This window comes from Herpailurus yagouaroundi, unplaced genomic scaffold (assembly GCF_014898765.1).
Source record: "Herpailurus yagouaroundi ecotype Mexico unplaced genomic scaffold, PumYag 180, whole genome shotgun sequence".
Lineage (NCBI taxonomy): Eukaryota > Metazoa > Chordata > Mammalia > Carnivora > Felidae > Herpailurus > Herpailurus yagouaroundi.
Genome location: NW_024412411.1, coordinates 1,695,729 through 1,722,243, shown reverse-complemented (window position 1 = coordinate 1,722,243; position 26,515 = coordinate 1,695,729). Strand labels below are relative to the sequence as shown.

Genomic DNA, 26,515 nt, shown 5'->3' with positions numbered 1-26,515 from the left:
ATGTTCATAACAAATTGTGAAGTAAATACTGTTATACTCATTTTACAAAAGAATCTGAGGTATTTGTGAATCACACAGCTAATAAGTGGCAAAACCAGGATTTGAACCCCAGAGTTCTTGTTCTTTTTACTGTTCTAGATAGCAAAAGAGAAAACAAGTAGAGTTCTCACTGAAAACCTTTGGTTTCACTCATTGCTTCACTGGGAAAATTTTTAAAAAGGAAACAGGTGATTTGTCATTTCAAAGAACTGACCAAAATTACTGAAATAGTAAGGATATTATCTCATGGCAGAAATAGGGTACATTGTTTGTCTACTGTTGCACGATGAATTACCCCAAAACTTGGTAGCTTATGATAGTATTTATCATTTTCAGTTACTCATGGTTAAGAATCCGGGCATGACTTAACAGCATCTTCCAGCTCCAGATCTGACACAAAGCTATAGTCCTTTCAAGGCTCCACTGGAAATGATCTGCTCCCGAACTCAGTCACATGGTTGTTAGTAGGATTTAGTTCCTCGTGGGTCGTGGTGGGACTAAGGCTTCCCTCAATTCCTTTGCCATGAGAGCCTCTCCCAGGAGCATCTCACAATGTGGAAGCGTGCTTCATCAGAGTGAACAAGCTAGAGGGCAAGAGAGAGCATGCTAGTAAGAAAGAAGTCAGTCCAGGGTACCTGGCTGGCTCAGAAGAGCATGTGACTCTTGATCTTGGGGTCGAGAGTTCAAGCCCTATGTTGGGTATAGAGATTACTAAAAATAAATAAACTAAAAAAAGAAAAAAGAAACAAGTCGGTCTTTTATAACCTGATCCCAGGAGTGGCATCCCATCACTTTTGCCATATTTTATTCATTAGAAGCAAATTACTAGGTTCTGCCTAAATTCAAGGGGAGGCATGACTACCAGGAGGCAGGAATCAATAGGAGTCCTTTCAGAAGCTGTCTACCACATAAGGAAGGATGTAGTTTATTATTTTAAGAGACAGAAAATGGGAAGGAGTTAACCTTTTGGGGGCACCCAGTCAGCTGGACACTGGAGCTATGAAAGTACCTACAAACTTTCTATATAACTCCTATATATAACTCCTAACTCCTATATAAAGTGTTTCATAAGTTCTGAATAGCTAGACAAATGGTTGTTGCTGGATTTTGTTGCCACTCATTTGACAGATATCTGAACATCTCTGTTCAAGGCTCCATGCTAGGTGTCAGGGATTCCACAGCACAGAAAATAGCAGTTCTCCTACCCTAATGGAGAGGCATCTCCATGTAATATAAGTAAGTCTACAACTGCAAACTGTGATGAGTACTTCAAAGGCAAAGCATAATAGGATGATCGGATTTAGATTAGAGAATTCAGGGAAAGTGCCTCACAGGAATTAATATTTCATGTGAGACTTGAAGAGTGAGAAAGAATTAACCAGGAAAAATGGATAGAAAGACTATTCTTAAAACAAAGAACATCATGGGGCGCCTGGGTGGCTCACTGCATTAAGCATCCAATTCTTGGTCAGCTCAGGTCATGATCTCACGGTTCATGGGTTCCAGCCCTGAGTCTGACTTCTTGCTGACAGTGCGAGGCCTCCTTGGGATTCTCTCTCTCTCCCTCTCTCTCTATCCCTCCTGTATGCATGTGTGCTCTTTCTCAAAAATAAATAAATGTTAAAAAAGGAAAAAGGGGCACCTGGGTGGCTCATTCAGTTGAGCATCTGTGAGTTTGAGCCCCGTGTCTGGCTCTGTGCTGACAGCTCAGAGCCTGGAGCCTGCTTCAGATTCTGTATCTCCCTCTCTCTCTGCCCCTCCCCCTCTGTCTCTCTCTTTTTCTCTCTCTTTCTCTCTCTCTCTCAAAAATAAACATTTAAAAGCAACAAAAAAAGAAAAAAGAAGGAACATCATATGTGAAGGGCTTTTTGTTAATGAGCTAGATTTAATGAGTATTTCTAACACAGAGCTGAGACCAGAAGAGCAAAACTCAGAGAATAATGTGGGCAGGACGAAAAGACGGAAAGTGCAAGCTCACAGGTGAGTAGATCAACCTGAAAGAGCCAAATCACCTCCCCAAACCTTATTGTCCACCTACACCTGTCCTTCCCCCACTTGTGTCTTAGTTAGATCACCGAGTACCATTGTGTCTTGATCTCATGGTCTAGACCCAGAGGGTAGTAGAGAAAAGATGTCCTTGTCCACGTGTTGTCAACTAAGCAAGGAGGTAGCTCTGTAGTAAATCAGAATCTGAAGATGGGTACTCTGTATCTCGTGGACTTCATTAAAATTGAAATCTTTTTCTGCTTTAAAGAACACTACCAAGAAAATAAAAAGACAAGTGACAGAATATGTGAGAAGATATTTGCATATCATATATCCAATAAGGGACTTGTTTCTAGAATAATAGAGAAAGCTTACACTCAACAATAAAAAATAACCTAATTTTTTAATGGACAAAAGATCTGAATAAACTTTCCTCCAAAGAAGGTAAACAAATGGCCAATAAGCACATGAAAAAATGCTTAATATCTTTAGCCATTAGAGAAGAGCAAATCAAAACCACAGTGATCACACCCACTAGGATAGCTGTAATCAAAATGACAATAGCAGGGGTGCCTGGCTGGCTCAGTCGGTGGAGCGTGCAACTCTTGGTCTCAAGGCTTTGAGTTCAAGCCCTACACTGGGTGTAGAATTTACTTTAAAAATACATTACAAAAAAGAAGAAGAAGAAGAAGACAATAACATGTTGGCAAAGATGTGGAGAAACTGGAACTTTCATACATTGCTGGTGAAAATGTAAAATGGTGCAGCCACCTTCATAAACAATTCTTCAAAAACCTGAATATCGGGGCGCCTGGGTGGCGCAGTCGGTTAAGCGTCCGACTTCAGCCAGGTCACGATCTCGCGGTCCGTGAGTTCGAGCCCCGCGTCGGGCTCTGGGCTGATGGCTCAGAGCCTGGAGCCTGTTTCCGATTCTGTGTCTCCCTCTCTCTCTGCCCCTCCGCCGTTCATGCTCTGTCTCTCTCTGTCCCAAAAATAAATAAACGTTGAAAAAAAAACAAAAACAAAAACAAAAAAAAAACTGAATATAGAGTTACCATAGGACCCGACAATTCCGCTCCTAGGAATAGACCCCAAAGAACTGGTAGCAGGTGTCCACACAAAAACGTATAGTCAAATGTTCACAGCGGCATTATTCATAATAGCCAAAAAGTGGAAACAACCCAAATGTCCATCAACTGATGAATAGATAAGCCAAATGTGGTGTATTTATACAATAGAATATTGTTCAACCATTAAAAAATAATGAAGTACCAACACACAATATGGATAAACCTTAAAACATGCTAAGTGAAAGTAGTCAGAAAAGACCACACATTATATGATTGCATTTACGTGAAATGTCCAGAATAGACAAATCCATACAGATAGAAAGTAGATGAGTGGTTGCCAGGGTCCTGGTGAGGGTGGGTGTGGGAGTGACTACTAATGGGTTTAGGGGTTCTTTTGGGGGTGATAAAAATGTTCTGGAATCCAATAGTCGTGGTGGTGACACAACCCTGTGAATATCCTAAAAATGTTGAATAGTATAGTAGGATGAATTTTATGGGTTGTGTATTATATCTGAATAAGAAAAAATAATTTTAAAAACCTGAGAGAAATAACAACTTCTGTTCTCAGATGGTCAAGGTTAAGTGACCTCCCTCAAGTTGGGTACATCAAGTGGGAAAACCAGGACTCCAACCAGGGCTTTTGGCTCCACATCAATGAATCCACACTCTTCTGTCCTAACTGGAGGCTCCTTTAGCCTTTGTGGCCTATTATTAATAGCTGGTCTTTATTCTCTGTCACAGGCCTTTATCCAGCTCGAACTCTCGGCCAAACCGGAGGGGGATAGCAAAGGCAGGGCAGAGAGAACACCAGCGACTCCAGGCCCAAAGCAGTGGGGTCCAGGATAGTGCGCTGTGCCCCATCTGCTCAGGTGAGCTGCTGGGGCATAGGGGTTATTGTGGGACTGCTAGGTATCCCTTGAGGCAGGACTAGGAGACCTGGGAATGCTGCCAGGGAACATTCGAGCTGGGACTCCTGCTCTTCTCCACACACATACAAGTCTATATTGAGGACATGCTCACATTGTGTTGGCCCAGCTGAGGCAGGGACACAGGCCCTGTCCCCAGGAGAAACATGAAACAAAACAATATAAAATACTAGCAGAGAGGGCCTAGCATTTCCTTCACAGCTTTTTTTCTCATGTCCCAGTTTTCTAAGTCCCTGTTCAAATGGTACTTATTTGCCAAGTCTTGTCTCATCTTAGATAATCTGTCCCAACCTGCAACCCTGCAGCATTCTCTGATTCCCCAGCGCTTAGCACTTCTCCCTTCTGCTTTGTGTCACAGTTGCTTGTGGCCTTAGCTTATCTTTACCCTTGACCTCTACAGTCCAGAAGGACAGGCCTGGGTTTACACCCCTCAGCTCCTGGCACAGTGTAAGGCATACAGTAAACCCTTGATAAATGTTTGGTGGATTCATGAGCGGATAATGTCAGGAGCAGACTATCCAGCCAGAGTAAACTTCCTGCAAAAACAGCCCGCACTGGGAGCAGGCCCAGCTTTGCTAACCTCCTTCTCTCCCCCTTAGGCTCCTTCAGCATCAAGGTTCTTCCCTGGCATGCTGCGACTTGTGGAGAGACCTCCCCACCTCACCCAGCCTCTCCCTCCTCATCACCATCTTCATCGCAGTCTGTACTGTGGGTGTCCTCCCCGGACAGCTCACCACCCACTTCCTGGGTCCAGTGCCCTTTATGCCAGTTGGACTTCTCAGCAGGAGAAATAGAAGAACATGCCAGCATGTGTGGGGAGTTCCCTCAGGCATGAGCCATGAGGTCCTGTGGTTTTGGCCCCCCTTTCCTCAGTGACTAAAACTGGGGAGTGGATCTCTTGACCGAGGAGAAGAGCTAATAAGGCCAGGCTGCCCTCTCTCCTTCTCTCCACTCATTCTCCCAGGACTCTGCCTCAGGGTACCTCTGGGCCCAGCCTGCTCTCCACTCCCAGTTGTCAAGGCTTCTGTCACCATGGCACCCTGTTCTCCCAAAGACAGTTCCATCCTTTTCCCCTTTGGAACTTCTGGGATAAAATTGATGATCTCTCTGGGGCTTTGGGGCATAATCCAGAACATCTTCCTCTCAATGAGTGATGAGCATCCTCATGCCCATTTTCCTGAAAGGAAAACTGGACCCAGTGAAAACAGATGGGACCCTGTGGTATACTGGGAAGTTGAGTGCTTTTTGAGCTTAACTCCCAGTATCCTTGGTGGGTTCCCTCCCTACATACAATCAAGTAACAGTGTTGCTGTATGACCTTAAGCAACTTGAGTTCTTCATCTTGGACTCAATTAAGCATCCTGCTTGCAGAGCAATTCCAGAGATCAGATGGGTTAATGACTAAGGAATAGTTCTAGGCTTGGCTATGGAACCTTGGACAAAACCCAGTCCCCACCTGTACAATGAGGCAGTTGGACCAGAGGGTCTCTAAGGTCCCCTCCACCTGTAACATTCTAAATTCTATTCCCACACCTTCCTTGAGCAACTGTGTCCTCTCCCCTTTCCCAGAAGTTTTCACTGTGTGGTATTCATCAGTTCCTCTGGTCTCCAGGGTACAGGGCAAAGGGGGAGCAGCTGGTCCTGGCAAAGGGAGGGCCAAGGGCGGGGTTTTGAACTCAAGTGTAGGAAAGAGGAAGCTGGGCACAGTCAGGGGAGTAGCCAGAGCAGTTCAGTCCTTCGGTCCCTGCCAGCCTAGGTGGGTGCAGCCATGGACCTCCTCACGGTAAGAGGCCTGTTCTCCTACCATCCCTCATCCTGGTCCCATTTCTGACCATGATTAAAACAGTAGATTGAGCCACAGGGACAGTAAGGATATCCTAGCTGCCATGGAGGTGATGAACATTGCCATGTTGGTGGAGGAGAGCCCTTGGAGTCCCGAGCCTGGGCCCCGAGAGGAGCCCTGGGGGTGGGCTAGGCCTGATACAAGAGAAGGACAAGACAGCACTGAGGGAGAAATGCTACCGAAAGCAGGATTGGGCAACGCCAAGGTAGGTTGGTGGGGAAGGAGCATTGGGATGTTCTAAGAGGCCAGGACAGAGCTGAGGGGCTTGGAGAAGGCCCAGTTCAAAGACCCTCCTGTGTGGACATGTCTGGACCTGTCCTTCGGAGGCTCTGGGACTCTCAGAGGGATGAGCAGCTGGAAGATGAAGTCAACAAGATGGGAGCTGGGTCCTGGGCAGATTCTGTGGTAGATTCCGAGCATGGCCCCGTCCACCTGCTTTAACCTACCCTTTTTCAGGGTGCCCATGCTAGCCCAATGTGTGCAGGTTCCTGTGAGGGTAGAAGTTGTGCTGGGGAAGGGATCCCCAGCCAGACCCAGGCCTGGCACTGCCTTTAAGGATCTACACAATAAAGTGGTGACTAAGAAAATGTTGGTAATCTTCAGTGCTGCTGGCCTTTAAGATGGAGGCAGGTAGCCGTAAACTAAGGAATGAAGGGAACATAGCTCTAGAAGCTGGAATGGGATTTTCCCTTAGAGCCACCCTCTCCTGCCAATACCTGGACCTTTTAGCCCAATGATACTGTCTAGAACTGTAAGAATAAATTTGTATAGTTTTAAGCTAATGTTTTTTAAAAAGAGAAAGATGCTTTTTTCAAGCAAGACCAATTTTCTTAGTATCAGTATTTCAGTAAATGAGATTATTTACTAAAAGCTTACAAAATCTATACAAGAAACTACTATGGTATGAAAGGGTATTTCCAAAATGATTGATTCCCAAAAAAACATGGCAATGAAATTTATCCCCTACACAGACATAATTTTGGGGGGACATTCATGTCATTATATAAGATGATTACATTGGATAAAACATATATACTAAAGTGTAGGATGTACATTTGATATAGAGTTTAATTTCAGATAAAGGTGGTAGCATTGTTAATTTCCTTCTTAAAAGAAGAAAGTGGAATCATTTGTATTATTACATCCCACATTTTCGATGTTTCAAATAAGTAAAGATACCAGAAATCCAAAACTAGTAACAATAATTCCTATTTGAGTTGAGAAGTATCATAAAAGTAGTTAAGAACACTAACTCCTAAGCCAGACTACCTGGGTCCGTATCTCATCAAAGTGGCTTAGCATGTCTGTATGTCAGTTTCCTCTCCTGTTGAAGGGGGTGTGATCACTCCTACCTTACAGGGTTATTGTAAGGATAGTTACTGTACTTGTGAAATGCTCAGATAATGAGCATATATCGGCACTACACTAAATGTCCTTTGAAAGCAACACTGTTAGTATGTGTTTGGGCTAAAGCAAAATAGAACAGTGGCTGGGTTGAGGGCTTAGAGATGGAAGGGTGAGGGAGGCCTCAGAGCAAAGGGGGTTGGAGACTGGGGATCCCACCCTCTCCATCCTTTATCCAGCCACAGCCCAACTGGACGGAGATTGTCAACAAAAAGCTAAAGTTCCCACCTCCGCTCCTGACTGCCATCCAGGAGGGCCGCCTGGGCCTAGTGCAGCACCTGCTGGAGTCCGGGGTGGAGGCTTCAGGCAGCGGGCCAGGCGGGCCCCTGAGGAACGTGGAGGAGGCCGAGGACCGCTCCTGGAGGGAAGCTCTCAATCTGGCCATCCGGCTGGGCCACGAGGCCATCACCGATGTGCTGTTGGCCAATGTCAAGTTTGACTTCCGGCAGATCCATGAGGCACTGCTAGTGGCAGTGGACACAAACCAGCCAGCAGCGGTGCGTCGCCTGCTGGCCCGGCTGGAACGGGAGAAGGGCCGCAAAGTGGACACTAGGTCTTTCTCGCTGGCTTTCTTTGACTCCTCAATTGATGGCTCACGCTTTGCCCCTGGTGTCACTCCACTCACCCTGGCCTGCCAGAAGGATCTGTATGAGATCGCACAGTTGCTCATGGACCAGGGCCACACCATTGCCCGGCCCCACCCGGTCTCCTGTGCCTGCCTCGAGTGCAGCAATGCCCGCCGCTACGACCTGCTGAAGTTCTCCCTGTCCCGCATCAACACCTACCGCGGCATTGCCAGCAGGGCCCACCTCTCGCTGGCCAGTGAGGATGCCATGCTGGCTGCCTTCCAGCTCAGCCGGGAGCTCAGGCGCCTTGCACGCAAGGAACCTGAGTTTAAGGTTGGTTTCTCATACTTTCTCCTGCCCTTGGCCCCCTGCATCTGTCCTTCCACATGGTCAGGGGTAGGCTCGTGGTGGGTGTTCCAGGAAGTGGAAAACAACAGAAAGATAATGAGACCTAGTTCTGTTCTCAGTAAATCTCCATTTATATGGGAAGAGAGCCATCACTCTAGGGCCACCTAGATTTATGGGGCAGCACAAACCCCACCCTAGGGATGCCCTGGGTCTGTCTGAGGAAGGAGGGAGAGCACAGATAGGAAAGCAGCTAGACAGACTTAGAGATGACATTCAGTGGGACCCGTCCCTTCTTTTAAAAAATTTTTTTAATGTTTATTTTTGAGACCGAGCATGAGTGGGGGAGGGGCAGAGAGAGAGAGAGAGAGAGAGAGAGAGAGACAGAATCTGAAGCAGGCTCCAGGCTCTGAGCTGTCAGCACACAGTGCAACGCTGGACTCGAACTCATAAACTGAGAGACCATGACCTGAGTCAAAGTCAGATGCTTAACTGACTGAGTCACCCAGGTGCCCCTGGGACCCATCCTTTCTGAAAACCTACTGTGCGGCCCCACATTGAGCATTGTGAGTTGGAGCCTCGAGCTTGTGATCGGCAAGAGTGAGGTAGACAAGCCACTCCTAGGATGCTCAGCTTCATTGGAGTGCCTCTGTGGAGGGTGCTCCATGGTTTCCAAAACCTAGAAAAGGGAGGTCAGGAAGCTACAGCTGTTGTGTTTCATGCAGACTCCTTCAAAGAAGCAAAATTAATCTTGGCTGCACAGCCAGGAGGTTTAATAACAAGTGAGGAGGAGGAGGAGTAGGGAGGATATTTGCAGTAGGGGGTGCAATCCAAGCAAGGCTGTTGGGTAGGAAAAGTACACATGGTGATGAGTACAAGGGGCTGCTCGGGACAGAGAAGGAGTGAAGGGGAGCGGGGGAGGCCTGGAAGCGGGGACTGGTCAGGAGCCTTAAATACCACCAGCCCAGTCCTGTCCCTCACTCATCCACCAGCACCCCCTCTGTGCCAGGCACACTTGGTCCCCAGGCTCGAGATTACCATTAGGTGGGGAAACAGAGTTCTGAGGCAGGATGTGGCCCATGCCAGGTGCACTGGGGAAACAGCATGCTGTTTCACCAGAGTTATGGAGGGATCAGAGCCCCCCACCTCACAGATAGCAGGAAAGAGCGGTTCCTCTGAAGGACTTTCCCTCCGTGCTCACAGTGGCCCACTGAGGGAGGCAGCACCGATTGTCATCCCCACCCTCCAAGCCAGGGAGCTAAGGCCTGCATAGGGGAAGCACCTGGCCCAATGTAATACCACCTGAGGGACAGTGCTGGGTGCAGGTCTAGCCTCCCCAAATTCTTGCCTGCATTCTCTCTGGGATTGGGGCCCTGAGTAAAAGTGAGAATAGATTGGGTAAAGTGGAGCGAGAACTGCCTTACTCATGTCTGCTTCTAACATTGCTGGCACAGATTCTCATGTAAGGTAGGTGCTCAAAAAACTCAATGAAATGAACACAAGAAAGGCATAAAGAAGAGGATGAGAAGTGGAACAGGAAATAGGGACCAGGAAAGGAGGTACAAGGGACTGGCAAAGGTGGTAGAGGGGATTGGGTTGCAGTGACTTAGTGATGAGGTCGATGGAGCACCAGAGAAGCAAAGTTGACACAAGAGGCCCCTAATTATAACAAGGAGGAGAGCTGAGGTGGCAGAGAAGGAACGGAGGACTCAGGGTGACATCATATGTGGGGAGGTGATGGCCTGAGGCAGCACAGAGGTAGCCAGGCCCACTGTTGGGAGGGTGGAGCTGACTTACCAGAGCTATGTCCGCAGGGCGGTGGGCATACACAGATCTGCTTCCCTGCAGCCTGAGTACATTGCCCTGGAGTCGCTGAGCCAGGACTATGGCTTTGAATTGCTGGGCATGTGCCGGAACCAGAGTGAGGTCACCGCAGTACTCAATGACCTGGGCCAAGACAACGAGACTGAACCCGAGGCTGAGGGCCTGGGCCAGGCCTTTGAGGAAGGCATCCCCAACCTGGCGAGGCTGAGACTGGCCGTCAACTACAACCAGAAGCGGGTCAGCTGGGCCCTACCTACCTCCCCCACCCCTGCCCTAATCCCTGCCTTGCCATGGCTAGGTATTCCCTAGTCCAGCCTAAATAAGTCCTCCCCCTGCCCTCTGAGACCTGATCCTGAGCACCCTTCTAGCTAGGCCCTGGTCCTGTGGGCCTCCCCAACCCCCTTCTTACCTTCAGTCTAAGCCCCTAACCTCTCCCCAGGCCTTGGAAGTCCCATTACCCACCAGGACTCTACCTTCAGACCAGACGTCTGGGTTTTATTCAGCTCTGCCTCTGGCCTATTGAGAGTTTGGTCCAGTCTTCTTCTGTTGTTAAACTTCGGTATCTCTCTGTATTCAACAAGAGTAGACTAGATCTCTCAGGGCTTACATACCAAGTGATTCCATTATTCCTTACCTTATTAGATGCCTGCCCCCATAAGCTGAAGACATGCTGCCTTTCTAGCCTCTCCCACCCCTTACTCCTCCATCTCACCCATCTTCAGATATCCTATCTCACCAGTAGCTTAACCAAAAACTTTCCTTCATAATGGCTCCCCTGGCCCTGCCTCCCAAAACATCAAATCCTACTCTCCCTGTTCCTCCCCTCAAGACTGGTGCCCCACATCTCTAAGAAGGCAGAAAACCCTGTGGGTTCTGGGACTCTGGTACCTAGTTCCACCCACCACTACCTGGCTTAGACTCAAGAAAGAAAGAGGAATCCAGAGAGTCCAGAAAAATCTTTTGAGTTAAGCTTCTCCCTCACAGACTAGGAAACCAAGGCCTAAGGGTGGGGTCTGCCCAAGGTCACATGGCAAATGAGTTGCCTCTCTTCTGAGCTGGCTGGCCTGAGAAGAAATATGGTTCGTCTCTGGGGCAGGGAAGGCAGGACTGTGCACACAATTGGCTCCCCCTCCCTTCCCTGCCTGGTAACCACCCACGCTGCTCACGCGCCATCTCTGCTTAGTTTGTAGCACACCCCATCTGCCAGCAAGTCCTGTCTTCCATCTGGTGTGGGAACCTGGCTGGCTGGCGTGGAAGCACCACCATCTGGAAGCTCTTTGTCGCCTTCCTCATCTTCCTCACCATGCCCTTCCTCTGCCTCGGCTACTGGCTGGCACCCAAGTCCCGGGTACTAAGAAAAAAGTTAATGATAACTGTCACTTATTGCGCACTTTGCTAATGTTCCCATGAAGTCACTTGAAGTGGCCCTGGAAAGTAGGTATTACACTTTCATTTTATAGAGGAGGCATGGGGAACAGAAGTGCTCTTTTTGTCCAGGGGACGCAGTAAATAGCCCAGTCCCGATTTAAACTGAGGTCTCTCTGCCTCCAAAGCCTGAATCTTATGTACGACCCAAAATGTCCTAAAGAGACCCCCGCCCCAACCTACAAATTATTTGAGAGCCTGTATGGACCTAGCTATCTTTATTCCTTCATTTCAACAAGCATTTCCTTGAAACCCTGCTGTGAGCTGGGTGTTATGCCTGATCGGGGGATATAATGTTAACCAGGTGAGAAACAGGGAGAGTGGTGTCCCAGGGAGCAGAAGCAGCTTGTCTGCAGGCCCAGGGGAGGGAGAACATAAAGTATCAGTGAGACGGAAAGAATTTCTGGTTGCTGAAGCATACGTACAAATAGTGAGTGATGGGGAGCAGGCAGGGGCCAGATCTAGCAGTGCTTTATAAGCAGTGATAGAAGCCATTATAGGATTTTAATGGAGTGAGTGATCCCTTTAGTTATGTGCTTTAGAAAGTTCTCTCTACTAGAGGCATGAGGATGGGTTGGGGAGAGGGTAGGAGTTAGGGAGATGGTCATTGTCTGAGATGGGGACACAGGAGGAGGAAGAGAAGGAACCAGTTTAGGATGGAAGATGATGAATTTATTTTTTAATTTGGTTGAGACTGAAGAGCCTGTGGGACCTCCAAGGATAAGTTGTTTTACTCTGTGATCCTCAATTCCTTAGCTGAAACACATGGGAATAGTACTACTCACCTCACACAGCTGTGAAGGAAATAGATGTGAAATAGAGCACATTCTCAATAAATGTCTGGATAAGTGTGCAAGTCAAAGGAGGGGTCTGGAAGCTCTCCAAGGAAGGGGTGGTGTAACAGGCCTCTGAGAGCCATGCTTTCCTCCCTCTCCCTGCAAGCTGGGCCGTCTGCTGAAGATCCCAGTGCTGAAGTTCTTGCTGCACTCCGCCTCCTATCTGTGGTTCCTCATCTTCCTGCTGGGTGAGTCCCTGGCCATGGAGACACAGCTGAGCACCTTCCGCGGCCGCAGCCAGAGCATCTGGGAGACTTCCCTACACATGGTTTGGGTCACAGGTACGTGTGTGGGGCCCTTTATTTGTAGTGGTCCCCCTTGTGGGCTCCCTCACTGTTCTTCAAAGTAAGTACTCCAGTAGAGGCGGGGGTGTAGATGCCCTCTGCCTGTAGATGCCCGCAAACATAGAACCAAACCCCTCTAGGCTCCCGCACTCCAAGGGACCGTTTCTATTCACCCCTAGTTAGAGGATCTAGCCCTGTGATAAGACTCCCTGAGCAGGGGCCCCATTCTTACCCCACTCCAGAGGTTCCTATCCTTTCACAAATAAGACACTGGTCCATAGCTTCAGGTGGGAAATGACCCTGGCGTAATGGTAACCTGCCAGGACACCAGGCAGTCTATCCCGAAAGTCATGGAACAGAAAGGCTCACAGACCAAACTGAGATGCTTCAATCATACAGTTTACTAAATCCATAAATGGTGGTGCTGTTATGAGAACCAGAGTTGAAGTGTTTTTTTTTTTAATTTTTTTTTTCAACGTTTATTTATTTTTGGGACAGAGAGAGACAGAGCATGAACGGGGGAGGGGCAGAGAGAGAGGGAGACACAGAATCAGAAACAGGCTCCAGGCTCTGAGCCATCAGCCCAGAGCCTGACGCGGGGCTCGAACTCACGGACCGCGAGATCGTGACCTGGCTGAAGTCGGCCGCTCAACCGACTGCGCCACCCAGGCGCCCCCAGAGTTGAAGTTTAAGCAGGGGCTGCGAGAGCCAGAAGTTGCCTCGCCCCAACACTTGGTCTATAGAAGAGACATGGCGGCAAGTATGTCTGGCTACAGCTGAAGCTTGCTAATCATCCTGATAAGCAGCTAGGAATTTCCTTCACAATTCTTTTTTTTTTTTAATGTTTACTTATTTTATTATTTATTTTTTTTAATGTTTATTTATTTTTGAGAGACAGAGAGGGAGAGAGCGCCAGTGGGGGAAGGGCAGAGAGGGAGAGGGAGACAGAGAATCGGAAGCAGACTCCAGTCTCTGAGCTGTCAGCACAGAGCCCAATGCAGGGCTCAAATTCACGAACTGTAAGATCATGACCTGATCCGAAGTCTAATGCTTAACTGACTGAGCCACCCAGGTGCCCCAATTTATTTATTTTTGAGAGAGAGCACTCAAGCAGCGAAGGGGCAGAGAGAGAGGGAGACACAGAATCTGAAGCAGGATCCAGGCTCTGAGCTATCAGCACAGAACCCAACATGGGGCTTGAACTCACAAGCCATGAGATCATGACCTGAACTGAAGTCTAACGCTTAACCAACTGAACCACCCAGGCACCCCAAGGAATTTTTGTGCAAAAGACACATAGGGCCAGAAAAGGTATCAACAGTGGGTAGCTGACTTAAGAGCTGATGAATCCTGAGGGCTTCAGCTGCCTCATGTATATTCAGTATATTATGAATACTTAATCCCTTTCTATGTATTCACACACAAATGCTCCACTCGTTTTATTTGTTCAACATGCCACCCAAATAACTAACTTATCTATGCTCAACATGTAAGTTTCATGCATTCCATTGGTTTTCTTCTATAGCAGAAATCAAGTGTTCTTGAACAATTCAGCAAAGGCAATTACAAGAACCCCCCAGAGCTCTATCTAGCCTCTGGCTGGGCAGCTCAGCGGGTTGGGCCATAGGCCCCCTTCCTCAGCTGCCCTCCCCTCAGCCCTAGCTTAGTCAGCAAACTCCTAATAAATGCTTGTTGTTCACTGTGAGTGAAGCCCTGATAATGCACGGATAAATTAAATATGGTTCCATCCATCCATCCATGCAACAACATATAGGACTGAACATCCATCCCAGGTTCACAAGATAGTCTGCTGCTGTCAGAATTGATTCAGTTCCCGACCACACCATGTTCCCACTTGTCCCAGGCCTATGCTCATTCTCTTTCTCCAGTCCTGTCCTCTTCCCACATGACCCCATCACCTGGCTGGCTCCCCTTCTTCCTTCAAATCTCAGCTTAAATGTCACTTTCTTTGAGAAGCTTTCCCTGGACCCCAAATCAGGGTGAGGGTCCCTTCCTAAATACTCCCAAAACAACCTGTTTCCCTGCTCCTCAATCTTTGCATTCACCATACTGAATTGTAACCACTTGGCTACTTGCCCATCTCCCTCACTAGAATCCTGGAAGGCCGGGGACCATATTTGTGCCAGGGTCCCACTGGCATACGGTGGTAGCTTAATAAATGTTGGTTTAATAGTGACTACTCAGCCTTGTTCTGGGCACTGGGGACAAGGAGATGAATCAGACATGGTCCCTGCCCTTAAGGAGTTCAGAGTTTAGGGGCGGTGAGGGGAGACAGACCCAGGAAGAGATACCCCATAGGGCCCCGTGGTTGATGGCATCACAGAGATCTGAATGGAGCTGTGAGAGCAGAGTTCAGGGAGCAACTCACTGCACCTGCTCAGGGAAGGTTTTGCAGACAAGGCAGTATTTGACCTGGGCCATATAGGCGAGCCTGGCTTCAAATGGGTGTGGAAGGGCATTCTAGGCAGACAGAAAAAGCACACAACGTGTATCCAGGGAATGCAGAAGGGTACAATGCGGCAGGGTTACCTGGCTAATGGGGTCCAAGACCCAACGCCCCCATCCCTAGGTCTGGCACTTTTCCCCACTGAGACATGGGCACTCAGAGCAGACAAATAGTTTGGAGCCCCTTCAAGTCAATATTCTAGAAATATTTGTCCAGCATTTATTCAGTGGAGGGCAGGGAGAAACAGATTTAAACCATTCCCTCCCAGTACCAACCTCTCCCAGGTGTTAGTTTATGCATATAAGCCAACTGGGATCATCGGTGCAGGCCCCACGGTAGAGGAGTCCACATCAGCTGGTAGTCTTTTTTATTTTCACAGATCACTTTGTAGTTACGTAGATTGCATGGTTATGTTTAATCACCTTCGTCCCTGTGATGTTTTAGCTCCCCCGCCCCACGGATAGGTGTCCCCACACCATAACCTAGCTCTGACCTGGAAGCAGGACAGTTCTGCCTCGTCCTGTCCCTGCCTCCTACCTTCAGGCTTTCTGTGGTTTGAGTGCAAGGAAGTGTGGATTGAGGGCCTGCGCAGTTACCTCCTGGACTGGTGGAACTTCTTGGATGTGGTCATCCTGTCCCTGTACCTGGCGGCCTTTGCGCTGCGCCTCCTTCTGGCCGGGCTTGCCCACGTGCACTGCCGGGATGCCCCCAACGGGGCTGCCTGCCACTATTTCACCACGGCTGGTGAGTGCCCCCCCAACTCAGTTGGGGTCCCCCAGGCCCTTCTCTCCTTTGGATGTCAGCCTCAGCCTCATTCCACCCTGCACAGAGCGAAGTGAGTGGCGCACTGAGGACCCCCAGTTCCTGGCGGAGGTGTTGTTTGCCATCACCAGCATGCTCAGTTTCACCCGCCTGGCCTACATCCTGCCGGCCCATGAGTCCCTGGGCACTCTGCAGATTTCTATTGGCAGGATGATTGACGACATGATCCGGTGAGTACTGTACCTGCTCAGAGCATCCTCCACTGTGATAGACTCCACTTGACCTCCTTGTAAAAGTCCTCACCTCTAGTTGGCACAGGGGTTCTTAACCTCGCTTCCTTGCAGAGGCTCCAGAGACCTCTGAGGTCCTGAAATTACAGACAAAACTAGGGATGTAGACGTAAATGCACATTTCTCTGCAGCAAGGGTCTATAACTTTCATCTAATTCTCAAAGAAGCCCATGACCCCTGAAAAGATTAGGAACCACTGAGAGCAGGACTAGCCCTTGGATGGGAGTTCCAGCCCCAGTTCTGTTGCTCCTCATGACCCTCTCAGGGCCTCAGTTTTCCCATCTTTGTGGTAAGGGCACTGGAGTCAGGGGTCCCTTTGGATCGTTCCCACTCTGCAACAGCTCTTTGAACTCGTGGCATTATCTGGTATTCTTGGTGCTTATCACCTAATAATTGGCAGCCAAACCTGGACTCTCCCGCTAAGCAGAGCCCATAGTTAGTGCCTGCTGCCCAGGGAATCCCCTGCCTGAAGCCCTGGTTACATCTACGAACATCTTCAGCTCAGCTCAGCTTGAGGAGAATCTCCCACCCCACCCCTGAGACTCTTCTACCCGCATGCCCCCCACCCAGCCCCTGTTGCAGGCTGACCCACTCTCACAGGTAGCTTTACCACTGCTGCTGATAAATCCTGTCCAGTAGGACTGTCTGCCTCACTCTTCCTTGAACCACCTCTTAGCATTTCAGTCCCTCCCTGGGAGACTGGCCCATCCCCAGCTTGGATCACTTCAACTAAGTATCCTTCATTCTCAAGGAAGAGCTCCTGCTTTGGCACCATTTTAAATGACTTCTCCTTTCCCATCTTTACTTTCTCTGTTCTTAATAATCACCAAATTTGAATGCTTGTCAAGAGATGCTGAGTCTGGGAGGCCATCGCCTGATCCCTCTTCCCAGAACCTGACTTCTCCCAACATAGAAACCTTCTCTGACCTTTCCCCATCCCACCCCCTGCCAGGTTTATGTTCATCCTCATGATCATCCTGACTGCCTTCCTCTGTGGCCTCAACAACATCTACGTGCCCTACCAGGAGACAGAGCGTCTGGGCAAGTATGCTGGGGTGGAGGCAGGGTGGGTAGGTGGGAGTCTGGGGCTGATCGGTCTGGAACTTAGTGATCACCACTGCCTTCCCTCTCCTTTCTCATCTCTTCATTCATAATTAATCTCTTGTTTGAGCAATAATTCACTCTCATTGATTCCTACTCATTCATTTGTTCATTAACTCATTTACTCATTCACTTTTTCCCCAAACTTTTTATTTTGAAAAATGTCAATCCTATGAAAAAGTTAAAAGCACAGTGGTTGCCCATATACCCTTCACCTAGCTTCATCAGTTGTTAATGTTTTACCACACTTTGCTCTATCTATTGCTCTTCTTATTTTATTTTCCTTGAAACATTTAAAAGTACGTTGCGAACATCATGACACTTTATCCCTAAATATTTCAGATTTCCTAAGAGCATAACCACAAAACGATTATCACACTAAAAAAATTTATTTCTTCTTCCTTTTCTTTTTTTTTTAATGTTTTTTTAATTTTTGAGAGAGAGAGAGAGAGAGAGCGTGCACAAGGGGCAGAGAGAGAGGGAGACAGAGAATCCAAAGCAGGCTCTAACCCATGAATCATGAGATCATGACCTGAGATGAAGTTGGATGCTTCTTCTTTTTTCTTAAGTAAGCTCTATGCCCAATGTGGGGCTCATGACTCCAAGATCAAGAGTCACATGCTCTACTGACTGAGCCAGCCAGGCACTCCCACCCTCAAAAAATTTAATATCAAGGGGCACCTGGCTAGGTCAGTCAGTAGAGCATGTGTCTCTTGATCCGGGGGTTGTGAGTTCAAGCCCCACATTGAATGTAGAGCTTACTTTAAAAATTGTTTAATTGGGGCGCCTGGGTGGCGCAGTCGGTTAAGCATCCGACTTCAGCCAGGTCACGATCTCGCGGTCCGGGAGTTCGAGCCCCGCGTCGGGCTCTGGGCTGACGGCTCAGAGCCTGGAGCCAGTTTCTGATTCTGTGTCTCCCTCTCTCTCTGCCCCTCCCCCGTTCATGCTCTGTCTCTCTCTGTCCCAAAAATAAATAAACATTGAAAAAAAATTTAAAAAAAAATTGTTTAATTAATTAATTAATATTGAACCCAAATTATTATTTTCTGTATAGTTCTTATTCAAGTTTCTCCAGTTGACCCCCCCCCCCAAAAGTCTTTCTACCCTTTTAAAACTCTGAGAACCTATCTGGGGTCATGTGTTTCATTTTGTTATCATATCTCTTTAGTCTCCTTTATTTAAAAAAATTTTTTTTAATGTTTATTTATTTTTCAGAGAGAGAGAGAGAGAGAGAGAGAGCGAGCGAGCATGAGCGGGGGAGGGGCAGAGAGAGAAGGAGACACAGAATCTGAAACAGGCTCCAGGCTCTGAGCTGTCAGCACAGAGCCCAACGCGAGGCTCAAACTCACAGACGGCAAGATCATGACTTAAGCCGAAGTCGGGCGCCAACCGACTGAGCCACCCAGGGGCCCCTCTCTTTAGTCTCCTTTAATCTGCAACATGCCCTCTACCTTTTCTTTGTCTTTCATAACAAATGAACTTTTTTGAAGAGTACAGATTAAAGTATACTGTAGAGTATTCTACAGTTGGGATTTATCTGACTAGTTCCTCATGATAAGATTAAAGTTAAGCAGTTTTGTCAAGAACACAACATAGCTGATGATGTGTATTTTCCACTGCATCACATCAGGAGACAGAAGATGTCAATGTAGCCCATTGGGAGGCCCAATGGTCTAGCAAACCTCTTCACTGTAAAGGTACTAAGGATGCCCTTTAGTAATATAAAGATATGCTGAGACCGTGTGACTAACCTGTTCCCTTGCAACCTTTCACTCAGTGGCTTTAGCATCCATGAATCAGTTATTATAATAGTGGTTTCAAGATGGTGATCTTCTACTACTGCCATTCTTTCTATATATTTTTTTAAATTTTTTAACATTTTATTTATTTATTTATTTATTTATTTATTTATTTATTTATTTTTGAGAGACAGAGAAAGAGACAGAACATGAGCAGGGGAGAGGCAGAGAGAGAGAGAGAGAATGGAGCACAGAATCTAAAGCAAGCTCCAGACTCTGAGCTGTCAGTACAGAGCCTGATGCAGGACTTGAACCCATGAATGTGAGATCATGACCTGAGCCGAAGTCAGACGCTCAACTGAGTGAGCCACCAAGGCGCCTCTCTTTCTATATTTCTTTGCTGGCATTCTTCTCTAAAGAAGTGCTGTCTTATTTTTTAAAAATCACTATGGGATTCAAAGATTTTTTAAAATATAAGAATCCATTATAGTCATTATTTCTTTTTGATGCTCAGTTCTTCCAAAACATAGCCAATAATTCTTGTGTCTGTTTATTTACTCACTCATTCATTGTCCATTCATTCATTTGCCCACTTTTTAAGTTTATTCACTTCATCATTCAGTTGTGGTGGGCTTTTTATAATTGTTGTCGGGCCCACACCCATTTACTGACACCTTTGCAGTAAGTCCTATCCCTGGCACTGGAAGCACAGATAGAGGAAATGAACCGAACCAGGCTCAGTCTCATGAAGAAGATACCCAGTGTGCACAAATAAGCTCAATTTGTGGTGATAAGTGCTGTGAGGAAGGAGGACTTCTGTTGAGGAGACCCACAGGGGAAAGCTCCTTCCGGGGGAAACCAGTAGGGGTGGCAACCATTCATTCCAGCCAGCTTGGGTAATCAGGAAAGACTTCACCAGGAAGGAATTATCTGGACTCCACCTACAAGGATTATGGACTTCAGAGAAGGTACAGGGCATCCTGGGCAGAAAGGGAACATGTACCAAAGCAGGGAGGTATGGCTGTAGAATAGCAAGATGTCTTCCATGGTTGGCATGTAGAGGGAGTTCTGAGAGAAGAGCTGGAGAGGGTAGAGGAGCCAGGTCATGGAGCCCATGAATGTCCTCCTAAGAAGCTTGGGCTGTTTCCAGCATGCCAGGGAGCTCCGGGTGGCCTTCGAAGCAATGATTCTGTTATAAATTCTTCATGAGTGTAACTACATGGTTTTATCAATGATGCTGAAGGAGCTACACTTGGGCCTGTGGATATTGGTCAAGGCTTTGTCATTGGTTCCAGTATAAATGGACGCTTTATTCCAGTATAAATGGAGACCAGTTCTCTTACTAAGAACTTTTGTTCACATCCAACCTTCAGGATGTTAACTTAAAGGAACTGAGCTTAGACAGCTGAAACCGTGAACTGTAGCACCAGAGGCAGCAACCATTCATTCCAGCTTGCTTCATAGGTCCTGGTGGTATCAGTCACTCCACAGTGGCACAGGCAGCCTGAGCCCTCCTGTGCTGTTCATTCACAGATGACACCTTATTAAGTAAAAAAAAAATATTTCTGCTAACAATCTCAGGTAAGTTGCATGGTAGGCATATGAACTGAGAGTGATTAGGAGCATTTAAGGTTTGACAAACGTCAAATCAGCAATTAAAAAGAACACCTAGATGGGGCAGGGGAGGGGGGAGTGCCTGGGTGGCTCAGTTGGTTGAGCCAACTCAGGTAGTGATCCCAGGGTTGTGAGATTGAGCCCAGTACTGGGCTCCATGCTGAACGTGAAGCCTGCTTAAGATTCTCTCTCTCTCTCTCTCTCTCTCTCTCTCTCTCTCTCTCTTTCTTTCCCCCTCCCCGCCCCATTCACTCTCTCTTTCTAAAAGAAAGAAAGAAAGAAAGAAAGAAAGAAAGAAAGAAAGAAAGAAAGAAGAGAGGGAGGGAGGGGGGAAGGAAGGAAGGACACCTTGGATGCAATGTAGAGGACAGAATAACAAGAGATTGAAGCCAGAGACCAGATGCAGGGGCTGTTGCAGTAATCTAGGCCTGAACTGGCACTGAGATGGAGGGAGTAAGATGGATTCACAGATAACGTGATCAGGTCTGTGAGTGACTAACAGACAAGCACATTCTGCTGGGGGTCGAGAAGGGAGTTCAGGAAGGGCTTCCCGGAAGAGGTGGCACTGGCTTTGCTATCAGAGTGGTCCAAATCACCATCCTCTCTCACCCAGACCATGACAAATTTCTTAACTGGTCTTCATGCCCCTACTCTCTCTCTCATAGCTGTATCCTTAGTACATTTGGCTCGTAGTAACATGCTCTATAAATATTGGCTTACTGAAAGAATAAAAGTGAGAGCTCAGAAATGACAAGAGTAGGTATGGGTCATTGTGGTCCAAAGGGCTTCATAGAAGCAGATCGCCCTTAGCTGGGTCCTGGAGGGTGAGGAGGAGTGTGTCTGGCTGGGTCCCGGAGGGTGAGGAGGAGTGTGTCCGGGTGGTGCTCAGGCTCTTCTCCCACCCCTCACATCCTATCCTTTGCTTGGCCGGGCACACCAGTTTCAACGAGACATTCCAGTTTCTGTTCTGGACCATGTTTGGCATGGAGGAGCACAGCGTTGTAGACATGCCTCAGTTTCTGGTGCCTGAATTCGTGGGCCGGGCCCTCTACGGCATCTTTACCATCGTCATGGTCATTGTGCTGCTCAACATGCTCATTGCCATGATTACCAACTCCTTCCAGAAGATTGAGGTGTGTGGACTGAGGCCACCTGTGGCCAGGGAAAAGAAGGGACACAGAGATGGAGAGGAAATGGATGCAAGGAGTCCAGACACTTGGGTTCCTCCTCTGGCTCCCCTCCTGTATTGTTTTGTGGCTTGGGGCAAGTTTTCCTTACCAGGCCTCATTTTCTTCATCTCTAAAATGAGGCTCTTTAATAATGCTATTTGTTTCTCTAGACACAAGATGCTTCATGGTGGGGAGGAAGGGTGTGTTGTGGAAATGTAGATGGGAACATGGGACGGGAGAGGGAAGATGGATGGGGTCAGGTTTGTGGCCGGAGAACAGCCTGGGCAGGAATTGGATGTCAGAGGATGAAAGACAGTGGTGAGGAAGAAAGGAAGGGGGGAGCCAGGTGGGGGAAATGTGAGTGATAAATGGGAATGGGGAGAAGGCGGCGCTTGGCACACTGCAGGAGAGACATGGAGACCAGGGGGAGCAGACTGCGCGGGTAGGAGGGCGAGGGGCCAAAGCAGTCCTTGCACAGCCTCTGCCTCCGGCCTCAGGACGACGCCGATGTGGAGTGGAAGTTTGCTCGCTCCAAGCTCTACCTGTCCTACTTCCGGGAAGGCCTGACGCTGCCTGTGCCCTTCAACATCCTGCCCTCCCCCAAGGCCCTCTTCTACCTTCTCAGGTAATGACCTCAGAACTTTCGCTCCCAACCCCCCAAGCACCCAGCACCCCTAGCCCAGCTCCTGCCCAATTCCCTACACGCTGTCCCCTGATCAACCGCTGTGGGTCCTCTGAATCTCTCAGGAGAATATTCCGCTTCATCTGCTGTTGCTGTTCCTGCTGTAAAACCAAAAAGCCAGACTACCCGCCAATCCCCACTTTTGTGAGTACCTCATTTGCTTGTCCGTGGTCTTCGTCACAACAGGCCTTCAATGGTATTATCTATACCACCTGTTTGCACACCCTCGTCTGTCTTTCTGGACATGTTCCCCAGAAGGCCAGCTCCTAGGTCCTCCTCTAGCATATGACTGCCTTGCCTTCTTCCTGACTCTGGCCATTTTCTAGATTTCCAACCATGGGTCACCCAGCTTAAACAGAAATCCATGCCACCTTGCTCCCAAGCCACTGACACCCTGTTCAGCTCAGGCACATCCTATAACCTTAAGTGGCCACCGGAGCCTCTGCTGAGCCACAGAAGGATCAAGAAACCCCTACTCCCCCAATAATCCTTTTCAGTATTGTATTTTTATTACTATTTTTACATAATCTTTTTGCCATCAGAAAGAAAAAAAAAAAAAAAGCTCCCAGCCTTCAGACAAACCTCTTGGCCCTAAACTGAGCCAAGACACAGATGAACATTTAAAAAAAAAAGTTAAGAAACCAAGGGACAAATGCCCCACAAACTAGGAAATTAAATGGCTGATAGAGGCCTGAGAGAGGAGGCTGAGCCTCCAAGGGGCTCCCTTATCTCTTGTTATCTGTTCCCTAACCCAGGCATGGGCGCTCCATCCTAATTCAGACCAGCGTTACTGCCAGGTCTGTAGGGGGTTCTATCTGTTCCCTTTAAAACTTGTTACCTGAGGATCTCTCCAGGCCAGGGTCGCCAAGCCAGATCCCCAGGTGAAGAAGGCTCTTCCTGATTGGTCAATAGTTTGTTCAACAAGTACTTACCAAAGCACACCTATTCTGGAAATAAAGATATGCATAATGGTGGTCCCTCAAGGTCTAGAGTAGGAAGGAGATGGACTGTAATTGCACAGCACAGCCAGCCTATGGTAGAAAGAAGCACAGAGGACAGGCCCCAGACCCAGGAATCCGGGAGTTTCCCGGAGTCTTGAGGGCAGAACAGTATCCTGAAGGGTAAACAGGAGGTTGATGGGCAGATACAGTGGACATGGGAGTTCTAGGCACAGTAAACTGCATGTGTTCAGCATGGGGAAAACAGGATGCTTACAAGAAACTAAACACCCAGGGTTCCCTGTTCCCACCACTTCCTGGCTCCAGGAGTTCCTGTGTAGACACCTCCTTTACCTTAATGGACTTTTGACTCCAAATTCTGGAATTATCACCCTATTCCCCCTGCCACTTCCTGTTCCTGTCCAGGCTGCCTGATGCATATTTGCAGACCATGTGTCCAGACTCCTCCACCCTAGGGTGAGACTCTGCCTCTTTGCCTGGGCTTGAACCCCATTCTCTGGGCATGTGCCAGTCTTGAATGGGCGTAAGCAGTGTGTCCTGCTGGACTACCCCCCCACACTAGCCAGCTGGGATCACCCCAGTCCTCCAGTGCACCCCCATGGGAGTCCCACCCTTCTCCCAGCTGCCCCCACCTCACTTATTCTTTGATGATCCAATCAGGTGTCCTTTTCCCACCTATCCCACATCCTTAGGAAATGGCGTCCCTAAGTCTTTACTGATTATTTAATAAGAAAAATGCTTTACATAACTCTGTAGCTGTAAAGGACCTATCATTCTCTCTCATGCTTCTGCCTGCCCATCTTGGTCAATCCCATCTTTTCCCTGAAAATATTTAAAAAATGTTTTGCTTTTGTCATATTATAAAAGTACATATGCTAACTCTAAAATATCTAGAGAGAAGATAAAACTAGATAAAAACAATTTTTTCCTAAGCATGTAGAGAGCCCTTACTCTATGTCCCAGTGAAGTACTAACCTGGGAAGTAGACATTATTACCATTTCTGTCTTAAATTTGGAGACACTCAGGCCTGAAGAAATTGAGTAGCTTGCCTGAGGCACAAAGTTGCTAAATGACGGAGTTGGGATTTGAACCTAAGTCATCCCAGTCTAGCGCTTTGCCTACTACACCTCTGTTTCTCTCCACTGTCTGCTCCATCCATATACCCTGCTTGCCCTTCTGATACCATCCTGAGGCCTATAACTGGATCCCAAACCAATCATTCTAATTGGCATGATGATATCCATCTCATAAGCATGAGCAGGTACCTGTGGGTGCCTCCCCCCAGACCCTAGTCTCCCCCTGTGCAGAATTTGAAAGGCAGAGTTAGCCTGGACTAACTCAAGAAAACCAAGATGGGGTTGGTGGCAGGAGAGAGAACTCAACTGTGCCCGGCTCAACATTTTTGTCTTTGCCCTGCCCCACCCACCCCCTGCACCCCTACCGACCCCTCGCCCCCCTACCCTGGTTCTCTTACCCTTGGCCATTCCTCAGCGTCTGCCTCCTGTCTTCCAGGACTGCATCAGGGTCTAACTATGTGGCCTTCAGGGGTAGCAAAGTCTGCACAGACTTGGCCTCCAACCTTTATTATCTGGGGGAGGGCACGAGAATTAGAGAATGGCTTGGGGTGGGGGTCTCTCTCACCCTCTGGTGTTCCCATCGCAGGCCAATCCTGGGGCAGGGGCAGGGCCTGGGGAGGGAGAACGTGGATCCTACCGCCTCCGAGTCATCAAGGCCCTGGTACAGCGCTACATAGAGACAGCCCGGCGGGAGTTTGAGGAGACCCGTCGGAAAGGTTAGTGGCTTGCCCCCAAACCTTCCCCATTGCCAGTCCTTGCTCATATAAATACCACACACCCAAACACACCCTGCCGTGTGGCCTTTCTACTCAATGACTCTCTGAGCCATTCAGACATTTATTCCATTCATTTCATTTAATCCTTCATGTGTTTGTTGATTCATTCACTCTCTTACCCATTCACTCACTCACTTAACTCATTATTCACTCATTCACTTATTCACTCACTCAACCACCATTCACCACTACATTCCATTTGTTCCAGCCTCATCTTGGAGGGAAGGGGTACTATGTCAAGCAGAGACACAGGGGAAACTTTCAGTCTGGTGAGAAACAGAAACCATCTTTGTAGGCAGATAGTGTTTAGCTAGGAGAGACCCAAATTGCCATGGGAGCCCAAGGGGGGGGAGAGAGAGAGAGAGAGAGAGAGAGAGAGAGAGAGAGAGACAGCACCTATTACAAGGGCTGTCAGGGGCAGAGGCACAAATCTCTACCCATTAAAACTTTCCCATCCCTGTGATTCCTGACCCCTTCTCTGGGGAGAGGATCCCTTTCCTTCTTTGTATCTTCTAAACTCATGGCCACCTCAGCCCCACTCAGATTCATCTGCCCCAGACTCTGCCTGCTCCTGATCCCCAGCCCACGAGCCAGTCTCTCACTTTCTCCAGTTTTCCTCCCTCAGGACCCACAGGCATATGTCCCCTGAGATTCTGTTGAGGGTAGAAGTGGTTCAGGGCACGCTCATCTTCTGAGATGATCCCCATCAATATCTCCCCCCACACCCCCAGACCTGGGCAACAGACTGACAGAGCTGACCAAGACTGTGTCTCGACTGCAAAGTGAGGTGGCTGGTGTGCGGCGGACTCTGGAAGAGGGAGGGACACCCCGACCACCCGGAGGTGCCAGCGTCCTCAGTCGCTACATCACCCGAGTGCGCAACAGCTTCCAGAATCTGGGCCCCCCCATCCCTGAAGCCCCAGAGCTGACAGTGCCAGGGCTTGTGGGGACCCAGGTATCTTCGGAAACTGGGCTTCAGGATGCTGGAGGGGCTAGGACTCCAGCTTCTGGAGAGTCTGGCCCTTCCTCCCCAGCTCACGTGTTAGTGCACAGGGAGCAAGAATCAGAGGCGGCTGGGGACCTGCCCCAGGAGGAAGATTTGGGAATCTAAGGGGGGTCCTGATGCAGTGGGAGGGTCCCTTCTTCTGTTACTAGGTAGAGAAGTCTAGATAAGTGAGGGTAGGGGTCACTTAGTAGAAGCCTGTGCTGCTTTACTTGCCTCAATAAAGTTTCTGTTCTGGATGTCAGATGCCTCCAGAGAGTGTAAGGATCTCTGTCTCTTCACGTTTTGAGATCCCTTTCCCTTGTCCCTGAAATGGACTCTTGTGGGA

The 26,515-nt window shown here is 48.3% G+C and overlaps 1 protein-coding gene across 3 annotated transcripts in view; it reads left to right on the top strand.

Moving 5' to 3' along the window:
- The window catches only part of XNDC1N (XRCC1 N-terminal domain containing 1, N-terminal like), a 38,525-nt gene extending 12,088 nt beyond the window's left edge, over positions 1-26,437 (top strand). The window contains exons 8-22 of one of the 3 annotated variants that reach the window (XM_040489197.1): positions 1,947-2,019; positions 3,837-3,964; positions 4,621-4,729; positions 7,399-8,167; positions 10,028-10,240; positions 11,187-11,351; positions 12,371-12,545; positions 15,559-15,759; positions 15,845-16,007; positions 17,020-17,112; positions 21,462-21,654; positions 22,188-22,315; positions 22,438-22,516; positions 24,995-25,124; positions 25,916-26,437. In XM_040489197.1, the coding sequence (XP_040345131.1) occupies positions 1,947-2,019; positions 3,837-3,964; positions 4,621-4,729; positions 7,399-8,167; positions 10,028-10,240; positions 11,187-11,351; positions 12,371-12,545; positions 15,559-15,759; positions 15,845-16,007; positions 17,020-17,112; positions 21,462-21,654; positions 22,188-22,315; positions 22,438-22,516; positions 24,995-25,124; positions 25,916-26,295 (2,999 nt within the window). In that variant the 3' untranslated portion in view covers positions 26,296-26,437. Of the gene's footprint in view, positions 1-1,946; positions 2,020-3,836; positions 3,965-4,620; positions 6,461-7,398; positions 8,168-10,027; positions 10,241-11,186; positions 11,352-12,370; positions 12,546-15,558; positions 15,760-15,844; positions 16,008-17,019; positions 17,113-21,461; positions 21,655-22,187; positions 22,316-22,437; positions 22,517-24,994; positions 25,125-25,915 lie in introns of those variants that run through there. The other 2 variants (XM_040489195.1, XM_040489196.1) reach the window with 2 other exon arrangements.
- The last annotated feature ends 78 nt before the right edge of the window (positions 26,438-26,515 follow it).